Source organism: Anopheles merus, chromosome 2L (assembly GCF_017562075.2).
Source record: "Anopheles merus strain MAF chromosome 2L, AmerM5.1, whole genome shotgun sequence".
Taxonomy (NCBI): domain Eukaryota; kingdom Metazoa; phylum Arthropoda; class Insecta; order Diptera; family Culicidae; genus Anopheles; species Anopheles merus.
In genome coordinates, this window is record NC_054083.1 from 53,208,673 (window position 1) to 53,231,022 (window position 22,350).

At 49.8% G+C, this 22,350-nt stretch overlaps 2 protein-coding genes across 2 annotated transcripts in view; one reads left to right on the forward strand and one right to left on the reverse strand.

The window, feature by feature from the left end:
* The window catches only part of LOC121594746 (CLIP-associating protein), a 155,301-nt gene that overhangs the window by 38,143 nt on the left and 94,808 nt on the right, over positions 1-22,350 (reverse strand). The window lies entirely within an intron of this gene.
* Positions 347-22,306, forward strand: LOC121592374 (capon-like protein). Its single transcript, XM_041913776.1, has 5 exons — positions 347-451; positions 20,189-20,260; positions 20,426-20,521; positions 20,770-20,940; positions 22,202-22,306. The coding sequence occupies exons 1-5, from the start codon at positions 347-349 to the stop codon at positions 22,304-22,306; spliced, it is 549 nt and encodes a 182-aa protein (XP_041769710.1).

A 22,350-nucleotide genomic window follows, 5' to 3' on the forward strand; every position in this document is an offset into this window, starting at 1 on the left:
GCGTGTTGGGAATTGGTGTGTTGGAGTGCAAGTGAAAACAAAAACCCGAAAGCGAAGAAGCCAAAGTGTGCGTCGAAAGGAGCGTTGCTAGTTGTTGTTGTTGCAGAGAGTGTCGGCTAGAATAGTGCGCACGAATGTGTGAGTGGCAAGTGAAGCGTTGAAGCCAAGTGCTGTTGCCCCGTAACACACAGCCAGCCAGCTCGGCAGGGTTTCGGAGGCTAAGCCTCGAGGGCAGTCGAGCCGGTCCGAAGCGGCTCCAGAGCGGTGTTGTAGTTGTAGGCGGGTGCGAGAAACTATCATCCCTTCCCACCCCTGGTCGGGCAACCGGAAACAGCGCATCAACATCATGCCTTCTCAACCTTACGATCTGGTAAAGGATGATCAAGATATCCGGGTTCCGCTGTACCCAGAGCAGGCGTTCTACGGCAACGGGCTGACATTTCAGGCGAAGGTAAGTTATGGCTTCATAAAGATATTAGAACACTCACACCAGACTACCGTTCACACTATACCGTTGAATGCCCTCCGGGTTGGGTCAGTGTCTACCACACCTTTTTAAAATAAATTAATTCTACCGTGAGTATGAGGAACTGATTAAGCGAGACTAATTAATGCGAGAATTAATTCACATTCTCTCGGCTCTCTCGGCCTCAACCACCCGACGAGTACGTTTACGTGTATGCAACAGAGTAGAACCTTATACAACATAATACCCGTTACAGGGCGGTCGGCCAAAGGTCTGCCAGAGCACTGCCTCACTGCCCGTTTCTTGTCTTGTCGTGCTGCTCTCTCGATCCGTCTTTTTGGGTAGCCGAAGAGTCGAAGAAAGCACACGTTTACTGCACGACTATCATAAACGGTGAGATTCCCATAAACTGTGAGTGGGAGTACCCTGAGGGGAGGATGAACGTGTATGCGCCATATCCTGGGTTTCCGGCAGGTCACGCGAGTGGGATATTGCCCATTTCTCAAGATCTCTGCTGCCTCAGCCAGCGTGTGATGCTCCCGTGGGGGGCGAGGCGAAGCGAGAGGTCACCATTAGAGGGCGACTTCATATGGTGCATGGGGATAGTTCACTTTCCAGTTATTTTTATCGACAGTTCAAGAGTTCATGTGTTTGATAGGGTGGTGGTGGTGTTGTTCTTGCCTCACTGCTGAAATGGTTCGGAGGTTAGGTTTCTTCTCGTTCTTGCGTTCCCAATCCCCACCATATTCGATTACACACACACACACACACACACACACACACACACACACACACTCACACACAGTCGGACGCTTTCTCTCATTAGCATTTGTTGGAAAGGCTTCTCAAGTCGATCGATCGATCCAGCGCGTGGAATTCAATCCCGACTCTACACACTCACACATATACAAGCTTAATTGCGTCTATAACGCTAAAGGGGTCCACAGGGGTCGAGCAACCCCGAACCTCGAAGCGATTGATCACTCGATGATGGCATCATGACCCCACCCAACTCCTTTAATCTATCGCCTTTTTCTCCATCGAACGCGATCTTAATGTCTGGTAGGCGCAATGCTCATGCAAAGCTATTCCGCGGTAGTGGTGAAGGCTGATCTAATACGATCAAACGCGCTGGGTCCCGGAATTCATACTTCCTTAGAGGTTGGGGCGTAGCGCGTGCACTTTTTAAAATGCAGATCGAGGTGCATTCGTACCAATCTCGTGTACCGCTGGAACTGGTTTCGGACGGGAAGTTGACAGACCACCGTGTGGTCTTGGCTGTCCGACACTCGTGTATCACGAACTCAGAAGCTTTGGGTACACTGGTGCTTCTGGGGGGTTTTAAATGCCAAACCACCCTCTTCTAGAACACCTACACGCCCGTTGGGATTTATTTGCACAACGCCCTTGGCGCCCTTGAGAGGGACCAGGGGTAGTCGGTTGGGCCCATTTCTTCGACCAGCCCGATGGCCCTGGCCTGCCCTCAATCGCAAAGCGCCCGGAATCCGGAATGATTGTTTCGTAGCGCTGCCTGGAGGGAGGTCACCGCGTTTGGCTAGAATGTTCTGGTTCCTGGCAGTGTGTGGGGTGTGCCAATCAGAAGCCAAGCGTTAGAGAATGGGGTCGCCTCGATTCTGGTTCGGGACAGGATTTGGTCGCACTTGATTTGAGATCAAGCGTTGTCGATTGGCAATTGACGCCCCACTACACAAAGCCGAGCCATTTTGTGTAGTTTGCATTTATAATTGCATATTGGACGTTCTACATTGTGCAGAGAGAGAGAGAGAGAGCAATGGCAATGGGACTGGTTACAAACGCTCAACATAAAGACCCCCAAAAAGCCATCCCCATGAAGGGAGAAAGGGCACGAGCAGAACGAGAAGTGAAAAGATGAACCAATTAAACACTAACGAATTGTGCCGCTGGTATCACAATACCGGGGCGCACTTCAAACTTTAGCCGGCTGCTAATTGACCATGGCACATCAACAGGGCATTTGGGACACCGTCGAGCACCAACAGCGTCATCGGTGCGAATGAAAGAAAGAGGTGCCGCTTCCACAAAATGAAAGCGGCATTCGTTTGTTTTACATTTCTGTAATACATTTTACATTTTTCACCCTCCAAGCGCTCTGTCTCTCTCTCTCTCTCTCTCTCTCTCTCTCTCTCTCTCTCTCTCTCTCTGTCTGTCTCTCGTCCATTTTATCGATTTCCCTTTTTCCGGAGCTCTCGTCGTCGTGTTGTTTTTGTTAAGAATTCAAACTAAAGCACAGATAAATAAAGCACAATGTATCAAACCCTTTTTTTCCACTGTGCGGGGTATGGGAAACGGTGCAACACTCAGTGTATCGGAAAGCTGAAAACGAATTATTTCGTCCGGAGTTTTTTGGGGAGATTTTTTTTTCTGTTTGCTTTCGTTGTCTTAATTTCCTACGGTACAATGGGGTGCTCTCTCCCTCTATTTCTTCCTTTTGTGCGCGGTTTATTAATTTATGTTCAGCTTCAACCGGCGTGCCGGGCGAGATGGAACCATAAATAAATTGTCCACATGCACGTGATATGATGCAGCAAATGGCAATTTTGGGAGGAGCAAAAAATGAAATCCCAATTTCATCCCCCGGAGCAAAAGTGTCTTTGTTGTTTGTCGGTTAGTAACATAACGTGATAGCGATGTGACCTCGATCCGCCTCATCCCCATGTGTGACAGACGTTGTGTGTGTATGTTTAAACGAAAACAATTCCAGCTCTAGAACACACGCAATTAAGCTTCGGTGTAGCGTTCTGTATCATAATTTCTGTCTCACATTTTGCTGTCCACTGGATGCAAGTGGAAGAGCAATTGAGAAGTGGTGCAAACGTTATTATGTCGACTCGGTGCGACGAACCCGCAAAGTGGGCCAATTAAAAGCTGCCTCTGTGTGCCTCTTTGTGTTTCCTCAACCCACATTCCCCGCCGACCATGCGGAGCAGATGAGCGCGCGCGCGAACGAACTGCCTCGTTTTTTTGTACTTCAATTCATTTGCGCCGATTGCGTGATCGCGCAACATTCCATCCTCCCGCCATATAAGGGCGGTTCGAGTTTTGTCTTAATTCTTTTGCTACATAAACTGGACATTTCCGCAACTGGTACTGGTGGCCCTTTTCAGCCTTCTTCAGCGATAGCATATAACAACGATCATTTCAATTGATGCAAACGGTTGACGGGGCGAGGCGAGCCAACCACTAAAATACGGGACAACGGAACGAAGTAGAACGGCGGTTCCCGGTCGACCGGCGCGTGACCCCATCGGGAGGGGGGGGGGGGGGGGGGCAGAAAAAGTCAACTCATGGCCCTTAATCATTCCCGATATGGGTGGGCATATACGATGGTCGTGGAAGGGGGTAAGTTAGTCGGACATTTCAAAGACATCGCTGTTTTTAGAGAGGGTAAACCATGAAAGAAGTAGTGACGGTGGATCAACGCAAGGGAGCAAACTGAAGAAAGCAATGAAGAGGAATGATTCAGCTCACACGCTAAGCTAGAAGTTACTCTTCACATGCTGGTTGTAGCGTGCAGGAATGGAAGCGGCAGATAAAGAAATCCATTAAATCTAATGCATCGATAACGATCGCACAACATACCCACGATCGAGTGGCTTTAATCGTGCTTTGTCCGTTCAAGGTATCGTCGCTTTTCCAGATAGTGTTAAATGGCCACTACAAAACAACAACAAAAAAAGCCGTGAGACGTTTAAGGAGCAACTGGAAACTCGGAACTCGCCGTATGTACATGCTGCCTTTGCCGCAATTGATTAGCTGACAGTTGCCAATCGCGCGTAACCCATCGGAACTGAAACGGATGGAATGTCATCTGTCAAACGGTCACCATTTGTTTTCTCCCGTCGTGGAAGACAGTTTTTGCTGATGTGGAAACCCACAGCAAGACACAGCAGCCGAGTTGCTGCTTGAGTGTTGCGGTGTTGTCGGTGCTTTGTTTTGATTTAGATAAAGAGCGACCAACGTCTTCGCGATCGCTATGTTCCATCCCCCCCCCCTCCCCCTGCTAGTATGTGTCACGTGTGAGCGTTCAATGAACGGAAAACATGGATGAGGTGCTGATGATCTTGCACACTATACTACAGGTTGATTAATAACCATCCCGTGCACCACAAAGCCTCCAATCACGGTGTGCATCGATTGATCAGCAACAATACCGTTCAATCTTCAATACACAAGCGGAAGCTCCTAACAACGGTCCTGTGTTTGGGCATCGGTAACAGCAACAACACACAGTAGTAGGCTTTGTGTGTCGGTAGTGTGTTGCGTTCGCTGCGCAAAAGGCGCAATAAAAGGACAGCACTTGGACAGCAGTGGCCACATTGTTGTGATGGGACACACACACAGAACTGCATCAGATACCTTCTCCCAAGTGCTTTATCTCAGATGCGACAACGTGTACGCTCCGGGTGCAGCTGTCAGTTTGGTGACAATTTTATGCTGCTGTTTCCCCACACTCTCCCTGCGTTCCCCATTTTACCGTTACAATACGCTCGCCATTGCGATGGGGTAGCCATTGCGGTTCATAACGATAATAACAATATGCCTCGCCTTGCCTCCTCCAGCATCACTCGGACGCCCCTCTCCCCCATCTCTTCCCATCAAAACAAAAAGAACGAGCTATGAAAAGAGCATCCTTTTGGCGGGGAGGTAGGCATTATTATCATTCTCGAACGTCCTGTGTGTAATATTCGTCTGTTGCTTTCGCTCGCTGGAATGGCCCTTCCTCCCTCCCTCCCTCCCCGCGGAGTGGTCCATCACCTGCCCTGACGTTGATTGGACGGGGATTGTCGTTTTATTGGAAGAAATTTATAACCTATTATTATGAAATGTGCGCACTTTTCCTGTGGCCGCCTGTGGTCGCCTGTACCTCCCGGGGGAGAGGTGGGCCTCCACCGATAATGATAAGGCCGCTCGGGAGCCGATCCGAGCGCGGGGGGGGTAGGCTCACGCCATCGTTGTTGTGTTGCTGCTCCACGTGATTAGGTGCTATCTCGACCAGAATGGGATTTTCTTTCTCTCTGGCTGATGGCTCTCGCCGAATAACCGCAGGCTTCGGGAAACAGTGGCCAATTTCGGGTCGTATCGTATTTTCTTCCGCCTGCCAGCGGTGCTTTCCTTTCTTTCTCTTCTTCTGCTGTGTTGGGCGGTGTGCGCACGCCACAAAGCGCGCTGGCTTGGCTGCTTGTGTTTTATTCCCACTATATAATAGTTGGGGATGGAGGAGACCCGGGAGTAGTCACGACCATACGACGCTGGTCACGTAATAACGTCAGGTTCATGTCGTATACTAAAAGGAAACGCGGGGGGGGGGGGGATTGGAATTGGAAGAAGCTACTGGGCGAATCACTTTTTTCCCCACAGTTCTCCCTCCATCACTCAGAAGGGTAGCAGCAGCAGCAGCAACAGCAACAGCAAGGCGGAAATAGAGGACACAGGCTGCTGCTCGATAACGGAACCGTTGCGCTTCGATTCAGCATCTGTGTGTTGTTTCTTGGGCCTGTTGGTAGAGGTGGGGTCCGAGCTCCCCCTCGTTCCAGATTGCGTTCGACGGTACGGTTTGTGCTTTTTGTGCGACCGAGAAGGAACCAAAACATATCTCGTTGTCACGCTTCGCTGGGCACTTTTTCGTTCTCCCCTTTTTTCTTTCTCATTCTATCTCTCTCTCTCTCTCTCTCTCTCTCTCTCTCTCTCTCTCTCTCTCTCTCTATTTGGCCTGAATTACACGTTTTTCCCTTTACTGTTCCCTTCTCATTCCCGGTTGAATGGGAAAGGGTGGAACCTGCCGCTTTTGGGCCGTTCTACGATGAAAAACAGGTTCATCACCGGGCCGCTTGGAGCCGTGTGTGTGTGCGTGTGTGTTTCTGGAGGGAAATTCTTCGGCCCGAGTTCTTTACAGCATGTTACACTATTTCTGCAAATGGCCCGTGGAAACGTGCTGAGTGAGGTGGTAACATGCTGTCGCATTAATGAGCACTTATGAAAAAGAATCGATGTCGTAAAAATATATCCTTCTCGATCGCTCAACCGGATGGACGTATAAGACGAGCATTATGGTTAAACTTATTTTACTAAAAAATCGACACTTCTTCACAGTAGTTGTTTCGTTTTTTTGTCTCGCACTGCAAACGCTCGCATTTGGCATGGTTTGTTCTGGGTGTTGTGCAGCACTTTGTTCTACGGCAACGGAGTTGTTCTGCATCAGTTACTGCGCTACACCGTTTTGCTGCCCAGTTTAAGGCCCGTTGCTACTAACAACAGGCGGCGCGCAAAGTGCAGCACAACACACAGCGCAAGACATTACGTGGTGTGGGAATGAGATCCCGTTTTTGTAATGCCTTTCAGAGCATACCGTTCTTGGTCAACCCTCTCTCCACACCACGGGCAGGTCGTCTGGGCTATCAGAACCGTCTGTCGCGCAGTGCAATGTGGCCGTGAGTTTGCTTTCGCGTTCGCGTGTCGCGATTATTTTCCTTTCCTGTTGAGGCGTACCGGGCCCACGTGGGGCTGAATGTTGGGTGTTGCACAGTTGGTGAGGGGATAAAACAAACTCGCCCCACTACGAGCAGAGATAGAGAGAGAGAGAGGATGAGGAGGAAGGAAGGACAGGAAAACGTAACTACCGTTTGTTTCAATGTCAAGGCATATTCGTTAGTCGTACGGCAGGGATCGGTGGGTGAAAATAACTGCGCGGAACTGGGTTTTCTTATGAGTTTTTCCTCTTTATCCGGTGTCTCTTCTCGCGTGATGCCCGCGAGCCGAAAAGGGATTTTTCATCCGAGAGGAACCAATACTTCTTTGATTTATCAAATCGATTTGCCGAGGGATCACAGAGAGAAGGCGCAAGGCGAGGCATCACAGCCGCTACCAAAGTAACTGTCTTTATTTGGGACACATCGGAGCGGATTTGATTTAACCTTTCTCGGGACAAGGCGAGGATACCACGGGGGTTTTGGAGCACCACCTGAAGCCATCTTGGAGACATTCCGGTTTCCGAGGACAATAAAATGTTTGCACTGGTTTGAGGCGCACACGCCAGCAAGCACCCACGTGGGAGAAGATTATTTGCCCGCTTGCGCTTTGTCTTCCTCTTCGTCTTCTTTTTCGCGAATGCTGGGGGAAAAATGCCTTTTAACGAATTCCCCCACCCCACTACCGGTAGCATGACTTTAACGACGGAAGTTAAGCTATTTCAACTCCCGCACATCCTGCATCCCGGTCGCTTCTCGGGACAGGACGGCCTCGTTTGATTTAGCGCCGCGCGTCTACCGGCTCATAGGTCAACGCGGGTATGTCATAATAGCTTGTGCGTATCTGCTCCCCACGGAGGGAGTTTTTTGGCAACTCCACACAAGCCAACTACCACAACACCACACAAACACACACACGTTGAATCCGGCGAATGCTTTCAAACTCTTGAAAAAGCATGGCGCAGAACCGTTTTTGCCATATCCATCGGAGGTTATCGCAAACATTGCAAGTTAAAAATTCATGAGTCACCCCCATCGTACGGGAAGTTGCCAATACGAGCAGCAGCAGCAGCAGCAGCAGCATTAGCATCCACAACAGCATCCGCAGCAGCAGCAACATGAGCGTCGAACACAGCCACCCAAGGATGGAGGGCGTAATGGCGTTAGCGTCGAACAGCGGCAGCACCAAGCCGAGCTGCAAAAGCATAAGTCCTAACACACAACTTTTCAACCATTTCACTCAAAAGCCCCCTAACCAACATAACAACACCGGGGAGAGCAAGCGAAGAAAGGGGAGAGAAAAAAAGCACGCGACGAAATCTTGTTCCGAGCCGTACGAACATAGGGGAGACCACAGTGGGGACCACGCTCGAGCCCTCCAGAGATCCTGGGGGCACTTCGTGGCGATGTTTGCTAGGCCCTTTAACGTTCCTATGTTGATGGGGGGAGGGGGGGGGGGCGAGGGCGAGGTTGGGAGAGAAGATAAGATGGAGGTTTGAATAGAAGAGTGGAAAATAATTTACCATTTGCTGCCCGTTATTGGCACAGCTTTGCACAGCTTTTGCAGGCGCGCGCGTTGCGTTTGGTGTCTTTCGTTTGGCTGCACCCGCTCTTGTGTGTGTGTGGTGTAATGGTCCACCGTCTTTACGGTGGAATAGGAAGGGAAAGGAAGGGAGGTATTGGTGGTGGTGGTAGTGGCGGTGATGCATTTCTCAGAACTCCAACACTCATGGCGCACATGCATACGCACATCTGCACGCTGGCACACGTGGGAGAGGTTGGATAGTTTAGGTAGGCCCCTCTCGTGGGCTCGCACTTGGTGGTGGTCTAGGGAAAAAGACTATCACCGAGGAGCGAAGGGCGCACGAACGCGGTGGATATCTCTCCTTTTACGCAAAAGCCGCACTATGGCACTAGGCTCTCACTCGTGTGTGTGTGTTTGTGTTGGATGGATCGTTTTCTTTGTTCCGTTCGTTCGGTTGACGGTGGCACACTCGGGGTGGCAGCTTGGGTGTTGCATATTCTCCCTCCCCCCATCATCTATTGCCATTTTCGCACCAAGCGCATATGCGCCGCTCTATGTCGTCCACCGTCGATGCCGGGTTCCGGTTTTCATTCCCAAATCGTGCTCACCATGTGTGTGTGTGTGTGTGTGTGTGTGTGGGGAGGTTGGTGTTCCCTCTTGTTGGAAAGCGCACACAACTTCTAAAGAAGGCCATGCTCGAGCTGGCACACCACGGTGGGACCACCTGATCACGCGGCTCCACCTTCTGGGCCTGCTATCGGGCTTGGCTTTCACTATTTTCAGCCATCGCACAAAGCGCTTTCTTTGATGAATTTTGGTGCGGTTGACAGAGTGAGTGAGGGGTGCGAAACAGCGATCATCAATGTCATAACCAGTGTGATTCCGGGCGATCTAATCCTCCCAGCACACCAAAGGAGTGGATCGCAGCACATCACGCTTGAAGTTCATTGCCAGCGCGCTCCACCAGCGTTCCAAGAATGGAGCGCCGCTCGTGAACGTGTGGAATGAAATCTCATCCGCCCAGTCCGCTCGGAGACGCTAGCAACACGCGGGGAGGTTGAAAATGGATAAACCAGGACCGCACCGAATGACTTTCGAAAATTGGACAGGTTCCCTTTTTCAATATCTCTTTGTGACAGCTTTCGCTCGCAATCAGTGCTGAAGCTTCTTGCCTCCCAAAATGGTTTTTGGGGTGGGGCGCTCGGTTGGGCTGCAAACATTGGCACACTATCGCTACCGGGCCAGGCCACACAACGGCACAACGACCAAATTAGCCAAGAAAGGGGGGGCGCCACCTTTTACCACCCTTGCTGCGTTTGACGGTCAAGGGATCTTATCTATGATTGAATCGCTCGCTACATCTCCAACCGTCAATCTGTATCAACGGGGCCCGGGCTCGGGGTCGGGGTCAATGGCTGCGCAAATTCTTGCGAGCCGAGTGAAAGTCTCAAAGGACCTGTTGGCGAATCTGTGTGTCCGTGTGTTTTTGCGTGGGGATTTGTTTTGTTTTTATTGCAAGCAAAGCAAAAAGGGGAGAAACATTTACTGCCATTGTCGAGCTGCCGTATCGGGTTGGAAATCTTGCCCCAAAGAGAATGATAGACCATTTGTTATTGCTTGTACAGTGTGTAACTTCCGCACCCCGGGCAGGAAAGTTTGATGAAGCTTAACTCGTAAAAATGGGACATTAAGATGTATGTAGCAATCATTTCAAGTAGGACGATAATTTGTTAACGACAGCATCTCGGAAGACACTGCGCGGGGACGGCAGTGTCTGTCCCACAAAAATAGGAGCAATTTGGTCGGCAATAATTCTTACCAGTCTTTCTTTTGGAGCGATGGTTACAGGACACAGAGGTCAGGAAGGAGAGATTGTCAGGACCTACACAGAGATATATCTGCACAGAGTCTAATATCGGGATAATATTTGGCTCAATCTCGATTAGTCGTCAACCTTCTCGACCGCCTGAATGCCGCCGTGCCGATCCCAAAGGCGGCCAGCCTGTTTTGGACGTTTGCAGTTTAACCGCAATTTATCGTCACATAATGGCGCATTTTCCTTATCAGTACAGCAGTACGCTTGCGGTAGCCGTAACATAAGCTGCCCCGCAGCCGTCACGGAGTTTGAAATTGGATTACTCACGCAGCTTGCACGATTTCGCACAGGTCGGCAGCACAAGGGCCATGCATTATCGTTAGCCCTAGCACACAGGTCCGCTCAGGGCCTCGCACAAAGAGCCCTCTGCTCTGCGAAAGTATCCCGCAATGGTCAAAACCACGGGACCACTCCTTCCGCTAACCGAGAGGAGTCCATTGAACCGACGGACATTTGTCGGGTCCCGGACGCTTGACCGTACGAACTATCGCGTTCGTCCAATCTAACGATAGACCAATATCGATAGCAGCATGATTGCCCATCGATGGGCCATGAATAATAAAGCCGCCTTTCTAGGCGGCAAGGCGCATGCATGGGCGAAAGCACGGGACCACGGGAGGGAGGGACAATTCTGTAGCCGTACACCACACACAAACACACACACACACACTTACACACCACGGGGAACGGCAAGGTATGTGCAGAGCCATTTTTGGATTCGGAGGCTATCTCGCCATCATCCAGCCACCACCAGAAGCGCGAACCGATCAAGCAATAAAAATAGGAAATTGATTGCAAACTGCAGCTGCCGAAGAACGGAATAGATGCAAGCGCAGGGAAAAGCGGTGGGCTGTTTTTCTCCCCTCCCCTTCTCCGGTCGAGCACCTGGAAATGCGACTAATTGTCTTTTCGCTTGCTCGCCTGGGGGGGAAAAGAGGGCCCCGAGCCACGGGAGCCACCGGGACCGGGGACAAACTCCGGAAGCCAACAACACTTACACGCCCAATCCCCTGCCCATTTGCTTCCCTCCGTCACCGTCACCGAAGCAAACAATGGTGTATGCATTTCGTATGCAGCTGTCGTACAAACACACACAGAGAGCGAGAGAAAGAACCGCCCAGGGAATGGAAGGGTTGAGAGAGAGAGAGAGAGAGAGAGAGGGTGAGGGTAAATGGAGAATAGAAAGACTTGCCCATTTTTATTCGATTTCCAATATGCATTTCCTCTTTCTCTCCGCCATCCGTCTCTGCCACGCCCGATTTCCACCGCTGCGAGACCTGTCAAAGGCATTACTAAGCATCGGCTAGAATCGGCTTGTTCGATCGAGCGTACCATTTGCCACTCGATTACGGGCTGCGCTCCAGGTGCGCAGGTGAGAATGCAAAACCCGAGTTTCCCAAACCTTCCCTCCCCCCTGTCGAATGCCAAATGGTAACATTTCATTGTCGCGCGCGCATTTTCGCGTCGCGGCGAGTGTCGTACCAACCGTCGTGTTGTTTGGTGCGCTGCATACAACTGTGGTGTTCCCGTGGTGAATAACAAGAGTTAATGCTCGCCCCGTCGTGCACCTTTGTTAGCGATTGGAATTCCGCAGCGCGAGCAGCACATACACATTCGGAAATGGATTTTATTCGCTAGAATGCGCGTTAAAAGGCATAATAGGGAAACGAGTAAAAAAGTAAAATAGTCAAGCCTTTTTTCGCTGCTGCAACTACTGCTGCTGCTGCTGCTACTGCTGGATGCTTTCTATTGCCACTTAAAGCAACGCGGTGTATGGAACATGCTTCGTTCGCGGGTGCAACATAAAAGGTCATAGAATAATGGATTCGCCTACGGGGAGTTGCGGGGAGTGGAGTTGAAAAGAAAGGGTGCCGTCGATGGGCGGGGGGCTACATTATGCTGGAAGTAGGTTCATCACTTAATCACTGCTTGATGCTGGAGAGTGGTTCGTAATTTCTCTTTTAGAATTCATTCGAACGGATCAATCAGAGGCTAATGGAGAAACTGTGAGCTGTGGATTATGTTGTTTTTCTTTTGGCAATACGGCAAACTTTTCTCTTTGCAACATTTGAAACGCGAGAGTGTTGAACTGCATTTGATTGAAATTGGAGTAGTTAGCCAGGACCTGCGCTAGTGGTCGTTGGAGTTGTTCGCTTTGAAGGAAATAAGGAAGGAGAAATGAACTGAATTAATTACAAGGATCATAGAATTAAATAATGATCCACTAAAACTCAGCAACTGCACACCCCCAACGCCATTCTTCACCCGCTCGCGATGGAGTAAGCGAGAACCAATAAAATTTAATGTGATTCCTCTTCACAAGCCCGCAATTGCAGCGCGGCGGGTAACGATAAATCCCCGTTTCTAATAAGACTCTAGTGAACGCTGCCGGCTGCTGAACTGATTCGCGTAAAAGTACCATCGCGTTGCGCGTTAATTAATCGTGAAGTATTGCTCGTCTCCGGTGTTGGCATTCCACATTTACTGCTGCACGCGCTGCACGTGTGTATGCAAATAGCACGACGACCAGCGCACATGCGACCGCCACTCACAGCAAACGTCATCGTTTTGGCGTTATGTCAATGTGGACGCATCGGAGTGGGAGGACGTGCGTTCGTTCGTTGAGTCGAGTTCGTTTACCTCGCTTGCAGCGCTGCATCCTCCATAGGGGTAGGGAATCGCACTCAATCGTTGTCCGGAGTTGTTGGGATTGTAAAAACACTTTAGCATTTTGCTTCTGGATTCGATCTGCAACTGGAACGTTATGTTGGTGTACTCGTAAGCTGCTGGATAAAACTATCCAGACGCATGTACGAGAAGAATGGAGTGGAGAGCCGCACACGGTCGGCAGATTTTCGCACATAAATAATTAACATTAACGCTTGTGCGCGTCCGAAGTCCAAAGTTTTGCGACTTTGGAGCGCTGCCAAAGCGAAGGCCAAGGAACAGGGTGGGTGGTGGCGGTGAACGACTTCCCCCGGTTTCCCAGCAACATTTAAGCACACCATTTAGCACCATGTTTGCGGGCCGATTCACACTACTGCTTCAATCGACGGCAAGAGCAGCGAGCGAGATGAAGAAGAGCAGCAGACGATGCAGGCGCGTTGTGTTGTCCGTGTATTGCCGCGGTGCCACGGACAAGACAGACGATCGCAAACATTCGCTAATGGCGATCGTCCTGCAACAAAGATGGTGACCGCATCGCTTCCTAGAACCTAGGTTTGTGCGCCACTATTCGCCCGTCTCGGATCCCCCGTGGTGGTGGTGGTGGTGGTTTGTTTCTTTTGCCGCGGGTATATCGCGCACCAGCGTTACGGCTGACCTGATTCTTTCGAGCTGGACATTCGCCGTTCGCGCAGTGAAGCGAAAAGAGTGCAAAAAAATGCTGACAAGCGCGTGAACAACGAACCATTAGGTGGGGAGAAGGGCAGATGTATCGCAAAGGGAATAACCCTTAAAGAAACAGCAGACAGGAAAGCTGAGCTGTAGAGTTGTAACCTTTCAATAGGAAAATCTTGCTTAAAAAGAGTTTCACATTAAGTTACAACTTTTCGCATCGTTTCTGCCTGTTGATGTACTTGCCGTTTAAGGGTTAACGTGCACACTATGCTACTACTTTTCTCGCCGATTTCACGATTTGTTGCTGTGTCCGGATTCTTTCGTCCATAGCGACAACACACCCTTTCACTATCTCTCTCTTTCTCTCTCTCTCTCTCTCTCTCTCTCTCTCTCTTTCTCTCTTTCACTTTCTTTCTGGTCTGGTCTGCGGGGTGGTTAACGCATGCAAATTGCGCACACATCAGCATAAACAATGTTTGCTTTTCGGTCTGACGTTTATATTGTCTTATCCTGTTTCCTACCGACACCGCACACCGGCGACAATCCCCCCCTCCGCCTTGTCGGGTTGCAACATCAGGGTAATGTTTTCATTGCCCCGACGGTACAAAACCACGTCGAATGTCCAGCACGAGTTTGGGTTGGCTCGGTGAGGGGGGGGGGGGGGAATTGTCTAAAGCGAGAAGAAAGGTGATTATCTTTTGTTCATTTTTTAGCCCGAGAGACCCCGTCGTACGTAGTAGCATTCGGCTGCCGTTGGTTGACTGGCCGGACGTGTGTGGCTTAATGATGGTAATGAATTGATAGCGAAACGACACACACAACAAAACGGATATTTTGTACTTTATGGAAATGTATGAGGGAGTTTGTTGTTAGCTTCATTCTAATAGCTTCCTTTCGTACGGGTTCGTACGGGCTTCTATTCAGGTGTGCTTTGCATTAATTTCCAGCAAGATCACTTCGTTTGGATAGATACGGTCCGCTCAAAACCCAAAACGCCTTATAACACCGTCAGCTTCTCTCGGTCGGGGTTTGTCTCCTGTTGCTGGTGGCGTTGATTTTCCTCCCCCCACCCTCTGCAGTACAACGCAAACGCAATTTGAAGCAATTGCTGGTTGCTGTAATGCATGACTCACAATATTCAACTCTCACCTCACCAGGCGAGATTTATCCGCTCGTGACAAGCACACGGCACACATCATAATTATGGGGTGTGGAACCTATTCATCATCCGGGGCGCGAGTGCGCGGCGGTACCTTCAATTGCATCAAATTTCAATATTTTGAGTAGCGACTGTCGATTTACGTGGATGTGACGAAGAATAGGATATCTCCTCCACCATTTGGCACCCGTCGGCGATGGCACACTTTGCATTAGAATGGAACAGGGGGCGGAAAAAGAGAGGCTGGTGGTGGGTGGTTGGTGAAGAGGTAAGGGGAGATATCTGTTGGAGTGGATGCTTCAAGAGCTCCACTGTGAGCGGGTAATGATCATCTTTCTCCACGCGCAATATGACTCGTGCATCGAGCGTCATCAGATGTCAGCGACTGAAGATGAGGGCACCGGGCACAGAGGCACACGGTTCGATTCCGATTGCTTGTCACGCCCGTTTTCCTTTCCGACGGAAGTCGGAAGTAAGCCTCACACACGCCCTTCCCCCCACATATCGGGGTAAGATGTGTCCGACACGAGGAGACGAGTGCAAATAAATACGTGACCAACTTCCGTTTCGTTTGCGCCCATCCCCAATACCCATCATCGTTCCCCCGAGCCGCGCCCGCGTACATCAACCATCTCCAGTTGCTGCTGCTGCGCCGTCGTCGGTTGCGTTGCCCTGAAAGCTGATACAGGCGTAAGCTTCCCCGTCGCGCCGACCGTCCGGCCGTGTGTTGTGCCGTGCATCATTGCAACAGCTGGAATGCACTTTGCATCTGACAGCAATCACTGAAGGGTCGGACTTGCAACACGCACTCCCCCCTACCACTCTGCATATGATGTTGCCCGGTGCCGTCCCACTCCACAGCACTGCACTTTGTCATTTACCGGTGCACTTTGCATGGTGACATGCAGGTTTTAATGTAGGTATACGGTTCTTTTTTTCACCCGCCAACCCATGCCACCTGTGTTACTCTCCTCAAGCTCTGCATGTTGCAGCTTCTGGTGGCCCACTTCTTTCTGCCACTTTCTTCCTAGGGCGTCATTAGCTTGCTTCCGTTTAGCGTTTTGCCCTGGCCCTTATTGTGGTTGCTTTTGCGTGTGGTTTTCCCCTCACTCGGCCCCCTTCCCATCCCCTGAGGCCCATTGCCAAGTGCAAGTGCAATGCATTGTTACCTACAAACGCTCCCAGCGCCAGCTACGACACCCACCCCCCTCCCCTCTTGCCACAGGCCTATGTTGAATTTAATGATTCTTTTCTTCTCCACAATCTGTGTCCCCTCCCCGCTCCAATCGTGCCATCCACCGGCTAGTGGGCCTACTAGCTAACCATCGTTTGCATTTCAATTTTTGTACTTGAATTTTAGCTACGTTTGACCTTGTTTCTCTACTCGATTGTTTTTCCCTCGCTCCCTCTCTGTTCACTCTTTTTCTCTTCATTCATTCCCGTCCTTCGTGCGTGTCGCCTTTGTTTTTGTTCGTGATGGGGATTTTTTTCTTCTCTCCAACGGTGTATGCTCCATATCGTCGTTAGCACTCCACTTCCATATCGCTTTCCTACTGCTGTTGGTTCTCTGTGCGTGTGTGTATGTATGTGTGCATGTAGATCGTTTGTTTTTATTCGCTCTGTCGCCCCTCGATTTGCATCATCAGCAGCACCGATAACATGATGGAAAGTCACGCCACACGGGTAAATGGAGGCGCTGCAGAGAAGTGCACCGTGTAAAGTTGCTACCATTCCATACATCAGCAAGAAAGATAAAAAAGAGATCCCTTTTTTTAACAACAATCGCACATAAACACTCACACACACAGAGACAGCATCGAGTACAGCACACCGAGTTGCGAGTTGAGTGCGCGTGGACTATTTTATTCGCTTTGTTGGCGTCTTTCCACCAACCAAGCAACGGGACAGCACTCTCTCTCTCTCCTTCACCAGCGTCTAACCGCACCCATTCCGGTCGGGGTCCGTTTCGTCGCAGCCATGTTTACAATTTTCAATCAGAAAACTTCCTCCACAGAACTGCGTGTGCCCCCTCCCCCTCCCCCCCTCCCCCTCCTGCCGTCCTCCGCATGCACTCCCACAAGCCACCACAAGGGATGTTCCCGCTGACCGATTACAATTTATCGTGGGTCGAAACGGATTTCTTTTTTGTTATTCAATTTCAATTGCGCTTGCATGTGACTGTGGTTAAAATTTGTTTTTCGGTTTTCTTTCCATTCTTCTGTCCATAGCGGCGAGGGATTAGGTGAATAAGAAAGTTGGGACAGGTTTTGTATTTTGGTGGCATGTGTTTATAGCAGATGGGAATCCCGTGTTCTGTTTTTGAATAGTTTTCACCTTTAAGCATAAAAGTTTGACTTATTGAAGAAAGTATCATTTCGCGGGTGACTTTTTAAATACACCCAAACCATCATATGTAATGACCGCTACACGCGTGTCATGCAGACGTTTTTTTCTGCAAATGTTTTATTTCTGTCTCTGTTTTCGTCGAACAAAAAAGTGTATTTCATGCACGCATTCATGAACATCGAGAAGCGCACATTTTTCCAGTAAAACGTTGCCCGATGCATTCCCTTCCAAAATACTTCATTATTTTAACTAGTTTTTGTGTGTGTGCGTGTGCACCAGCACGGATAATACGTCGGTGCCATCTTTTGATAATTTTACATCCCGCCGGGTTTATGTTTAAATAAAAATAAAAGTAAGTGCGCTATCAGCATTCCGCGCTCTCGTTCTCGTCCGGCAGCGGCGAAGGTGTACACGTTAAGGTAACAGCAAACCAACAAAAAAAAACACAAACACACACACGCAGGGCTTCCAAACAGCTGGTTTGGCTAGTACACACGCGCATGCCGCCGCGTACATGCGTTTGATGCGAACGCACCGAGAACAAACGCATGGAATGGAACGGGCATCGTAGTAGCTGCTGCGTTGCGTGCGGGAAAAATCGCTGCTGCTGCCGTTGCGTATGAAGTCTAATTTTAACCATGTTATGAAAACGCTAGTGAAGAAATAAACACGGAAAACGAGCTGGTACGGATTTAAAAAAGATTAAGTAGAGAAGGCAAAAAAAGCGCATCTCACTCCACACCATCTCACCGACGCGCCGCTGCCCTTGCTCTAACCCACTTCTTCCCGCTACGAACGCACGCGTCGTTGCTGTTGACTACCACCCTGCCCTGGTGAAAGACTGGTGGCTGCTGGCAAACACTGAACTATTAGTCTCCCGGTCAGATCTTGGCAGTTACGGGCCCCCATGTAGCGCCATGGCGATGGTGGACGCCAAGCGAGGAGAAGGAGAAGAAGTGATTATTAATGGAACCGTTTTGGGGCGTTTGGAATTGTTCCCGGGAATAGATCGATCTCCGATCGGGGGGGTGGTTTTTATGAGCATACTGCACCATTTCAGCATCACTCCCATTCTCCCCCTTTGCTAGCATTGTATGCGCAAACGATTGATCGTTGTTCGATTGGAGCTGGAATCGATAGTTGCTTGCTGTTTGCTTTTTATTTTTCGAATATCATCCATCCGATCTGACTCGGTACGATGGATTGATCAGAATCGATTGCTCACTCCCCTCAGGAGAGATTGGGAATCGATGGCAATGTTAACGGGTCAGCAGCGTCCGACGTCCAAGCATCAAGAAGCAAACATCACTAGCGCACAATAATAGTTGCCGACCCTTCTATCCCTCATGTACTCCGGTAGAGCGGTGCATTCGATCGGTCCCAACGAAAGCAAGGTGGTCAGACACATCACGCCGGGCACATCGTGCGCACATCACTGCTGCCGGACGTTAGGCGTGGGCGCAATCCGTTTTTTAACTCAACCTCTCCCCCAAAACCTTCTTGTGCGGCGTCCAGTGCGTTTGTTATGGTTCAGTGACGACCGGTAAACGCGAGACCCCTCAACCTCAACACACACACACACAAACGCACACGGACACGGACGGGCACGGCAATGGTGGGAACGATGAAATAGTTTTTGTTGCTGGGCCCGACGAAACGGCAAATTGGGAATGCAATGCTATCAGTGCCGGGAATAGGGTCGTTCCGGAAACAGTTTGCTTTCTGCTTGCAACAGTTTGATTAGAAAAAGCTTTTCTGGTTATCTGCTTTCCTCCTCTGTGGATGATGACGTAGGAATAAAAAAACTTTAGGCCCAAATTGGTTGGGTTTTCTTCATTTTTTCTCGTTTCTTTCGATGAATGGATATGGTTAGGGGGGTCACTATGTATGGTAGAACATGCATTCTGGAATGTATAAATGAAGAAGTTGATGCATTGGGGATAGTGCGGCCACAACTTGGACCATAATGGCCAGGGTCAAATGAGCAAAGGGAAAACTCCGACAGAGCAACTTTTCCCCACACGGTGTGCAAATTTTCCCCTAACTTCAGGAACTAATTTTACGCGTTCTCGGTAAGCTGATTGACAGCTCAACGTAAACAAACATGAGCAACGGTCGATCCCCTCAACTTTGTAAGGTAACTTAGCATCGGTTTGTTTATAATGCGACAGGCATTAAGGTTACTAGGCTACATGGAGTAATCGACGATCGTTACCCTTTTTTAAAAACACCTTATTCTCTCTCTCTCTCCCTCTCCTCACCGTCCAACGCGATCGACGGAATCCTACCATAGATTCATTGATCTGAAGTGTCTGGGAGTTAGTCACACAGAGCACAATTCTCACGCTTGCACCGAGAAGCTGATTCATCGAACAGGCATGCTACCACCAGCAAGGAATGCTAACCCTCAATGTTTGGTCCACCACCTGGTGGCAGAAGGGTTTTCCCAGCATTGCACACACTTTCTGTGCGCCCATTATCGGGACCCCCACGGAAGCCCACCTGGCTGTTGATGGGAGGGTGGGATAAAAATTAAGGACGAAAGTACGGTTGATTGGTCACACAGCACCACACCACACCTGGCCTAGAGGGCGGTCAGGTTAATAACCTTCGTCTTGCTTTCCTGTCCTCATTTTTGGTAGCTCCCGAGTGCATCGTTCCAATACCGAACCAGAGCTTGGAATGTCCGAGAAGATTGTGCTGCACAGCTGCATTCGTTGCCTGTGCTGGGTGGGTGAGTGGGTGCTACTGATGACGGTGATGATGATGATTGGTTCTGCTAAAATGGTAGGGCTGTGGTAGGCCTAGGTGCTCGCTACCTTCGATTGCAATTTGTTTAGATTCTGTTACGTGCATCAAAGTTCACTTCGTCCGTAAAGGCTTTCTCCCTGAACACGTCCCTGTGTGTATTTGTGTGTGTGCAAGTATGATTAATTTTATAATTTTCCCATCTCGTTTTTTGCCGTTACAGCTGATCGGATGGCAGGTCGTACCGAGGCCCAGCAATCGAACGGAAATTGTTCAGGCCATGCGAAGGATACGGGTACGTGTTGTGCGCCGGTGGTGCTGGCGGGAAATTGTTTCGGGAAACGTGCACCGAATCAAAAGTTTCCTTTATTGGAAGTAGAATTCAATCTAATGTTTCCGTTTTCTCCTTCCATCCCAATGGTCCATCCCTCTCTTTCTCTTTCTCTCTCTATCTTTGCAGTACGAGTGTAAGGTTCAAAATAGCAAGAAAAAGAAGGTCACCGTCAGCATTTCGGTTGAAGGTGTTCGCGTGTGCCTGAAGCGGAAAAGACGAAAGGTAAGTCCAACGGATCGGATTCAGTTTAGCAGAAGAATCAGTAGATTGGAGGAAGCGCGCCTGCTGTGCCGAGCACTCGTGCCGATTGAATTCTGGAGGCGTAAACCGACGAACGAAACCGCTCACATTCCATCATCGTTCATCAACGCTGTACTGTAGGGAGTCCTGTCAAGCGCTCGCTTTCTTGGCGCGTTTGATGTATTACGTGCCATCTCCGACCGTGACCGCTTTTCTTTCCCTGATTGCAGAAAAAGCAGCACCAATGGAATGACCCACTGGAGATAGAACTGCTCAGCCATCCCATCTACCGGATATTCTACGTCTCGCACGACAGCAACGATTTGAAAATCTTCAGCTACATTGCGCGCGACGGTAGCAGTGATGTCTTCAAGTGTTGCGTTTTCAAGACCAACAAAAAGGTAGGTTTCGCTCGCTCTGTCTATTTCACTTTATTCGTATATGTATGTGTGTATGTAGGTAAGGCGTGGAACACGACATTTTAATTAGAAGCAATGTGTTTAATTGTAGCCATCTAGCGTGTGTTTCTTACTGGCGAGCATCAAAAACCATTTCCAATAAACGTCCCAACGTGACTCTGTCGCGTGCGTGTGAGCCGTAGTACTTGAGGATGGCTTTTAACGTAGGGTCATTGCACAGACATCCACAGACATGGGGGGAGTACGGTCATTGACCGCGGTTTCACCTACTTTCAACCGCGCATGACTTTCTGACGTACTTCCAGCCTGTGACGGAGGGGCCTATCCTCGCTTTTGGAAAGAACATTTTATCTCGCTTATCTGTCAAGCGCGCGCGTGTGGCACACGTGGGAACCATTATTTTGTTGTGTGGTTGTGACGGGCTGGTATAACTCACCTCTTAAAGCTGGGAAGAAGAAAATAAATGAAAATCGCGCTGCTTTCTCTGTGCTTAGATTTACGCCAGCCACTGTCGTACGCGGCGGCGGCGTTAACAAAATCAGTAGCCAGTTGGCCAACAATCGGCTTTTGCTTTTAATTAATTCCGACCGGCCGGTCACAGTAAATAAATCGCGCTAAATAGCCAACAACCGTACCCGCAAAAGGTTGACCAGCGGGTGGCGTATGGCTAGGGGAGGAAGTGCTGCAAATCTGCTGTTGGAGCGATTGAGAGCTAAAATATTTATTCAACGTTTATTCCGAGCCACTTCCACCGCACGAAAAATTTCCCCATTCCATCGTGCAAACAAAAATGCAATCACGGGATGTCCCATTGTCGGTGACCCCATGTTTGTCAAAGTGTCGAAAATCTACGACAATGACGCGAGCGCACACCCAGGTGTACCTACCGGATGGGGCAGCATTTCCGTGGAATTACGAGCGGATATGGTTTTGTCAGACCAGGAGAGTAATCTCACCCCCCCCCCCCCCCACACACATAAATACTATGTGTGTCATGCGTGTGTTCCAGCGAAATTCCGTAGAGTCACCGATTGCTCTTCAATAGCGACCGCTAACTTCATTTGCAAAACGATTGTTTGTGACATGGCATACTTCGACAATAACAACGGAAAGATGACTCACTTGACACTGACATTAGGCGTCCACACCTGTGTTTGTGTGTGAGTGGTATGCGCTGGAGATCACTTCAACTTCCGCCCTCCGGCTATCTTGTTCCGCTTGAAACCGGTTTGGAGCGTGTTAGGTGCGCTGCAAGCGCTGGACGGACGTTGGACCGGCGGCTGCGGATGATATCAGCCGTCGGTATAATTGGTTGCTCCATAAGCATCGGCATGCTGGAGCTAGCTAGCTCGCCTCTAATCTCTCGCCCGGCTGGATGTTGAGTGTTGTCAG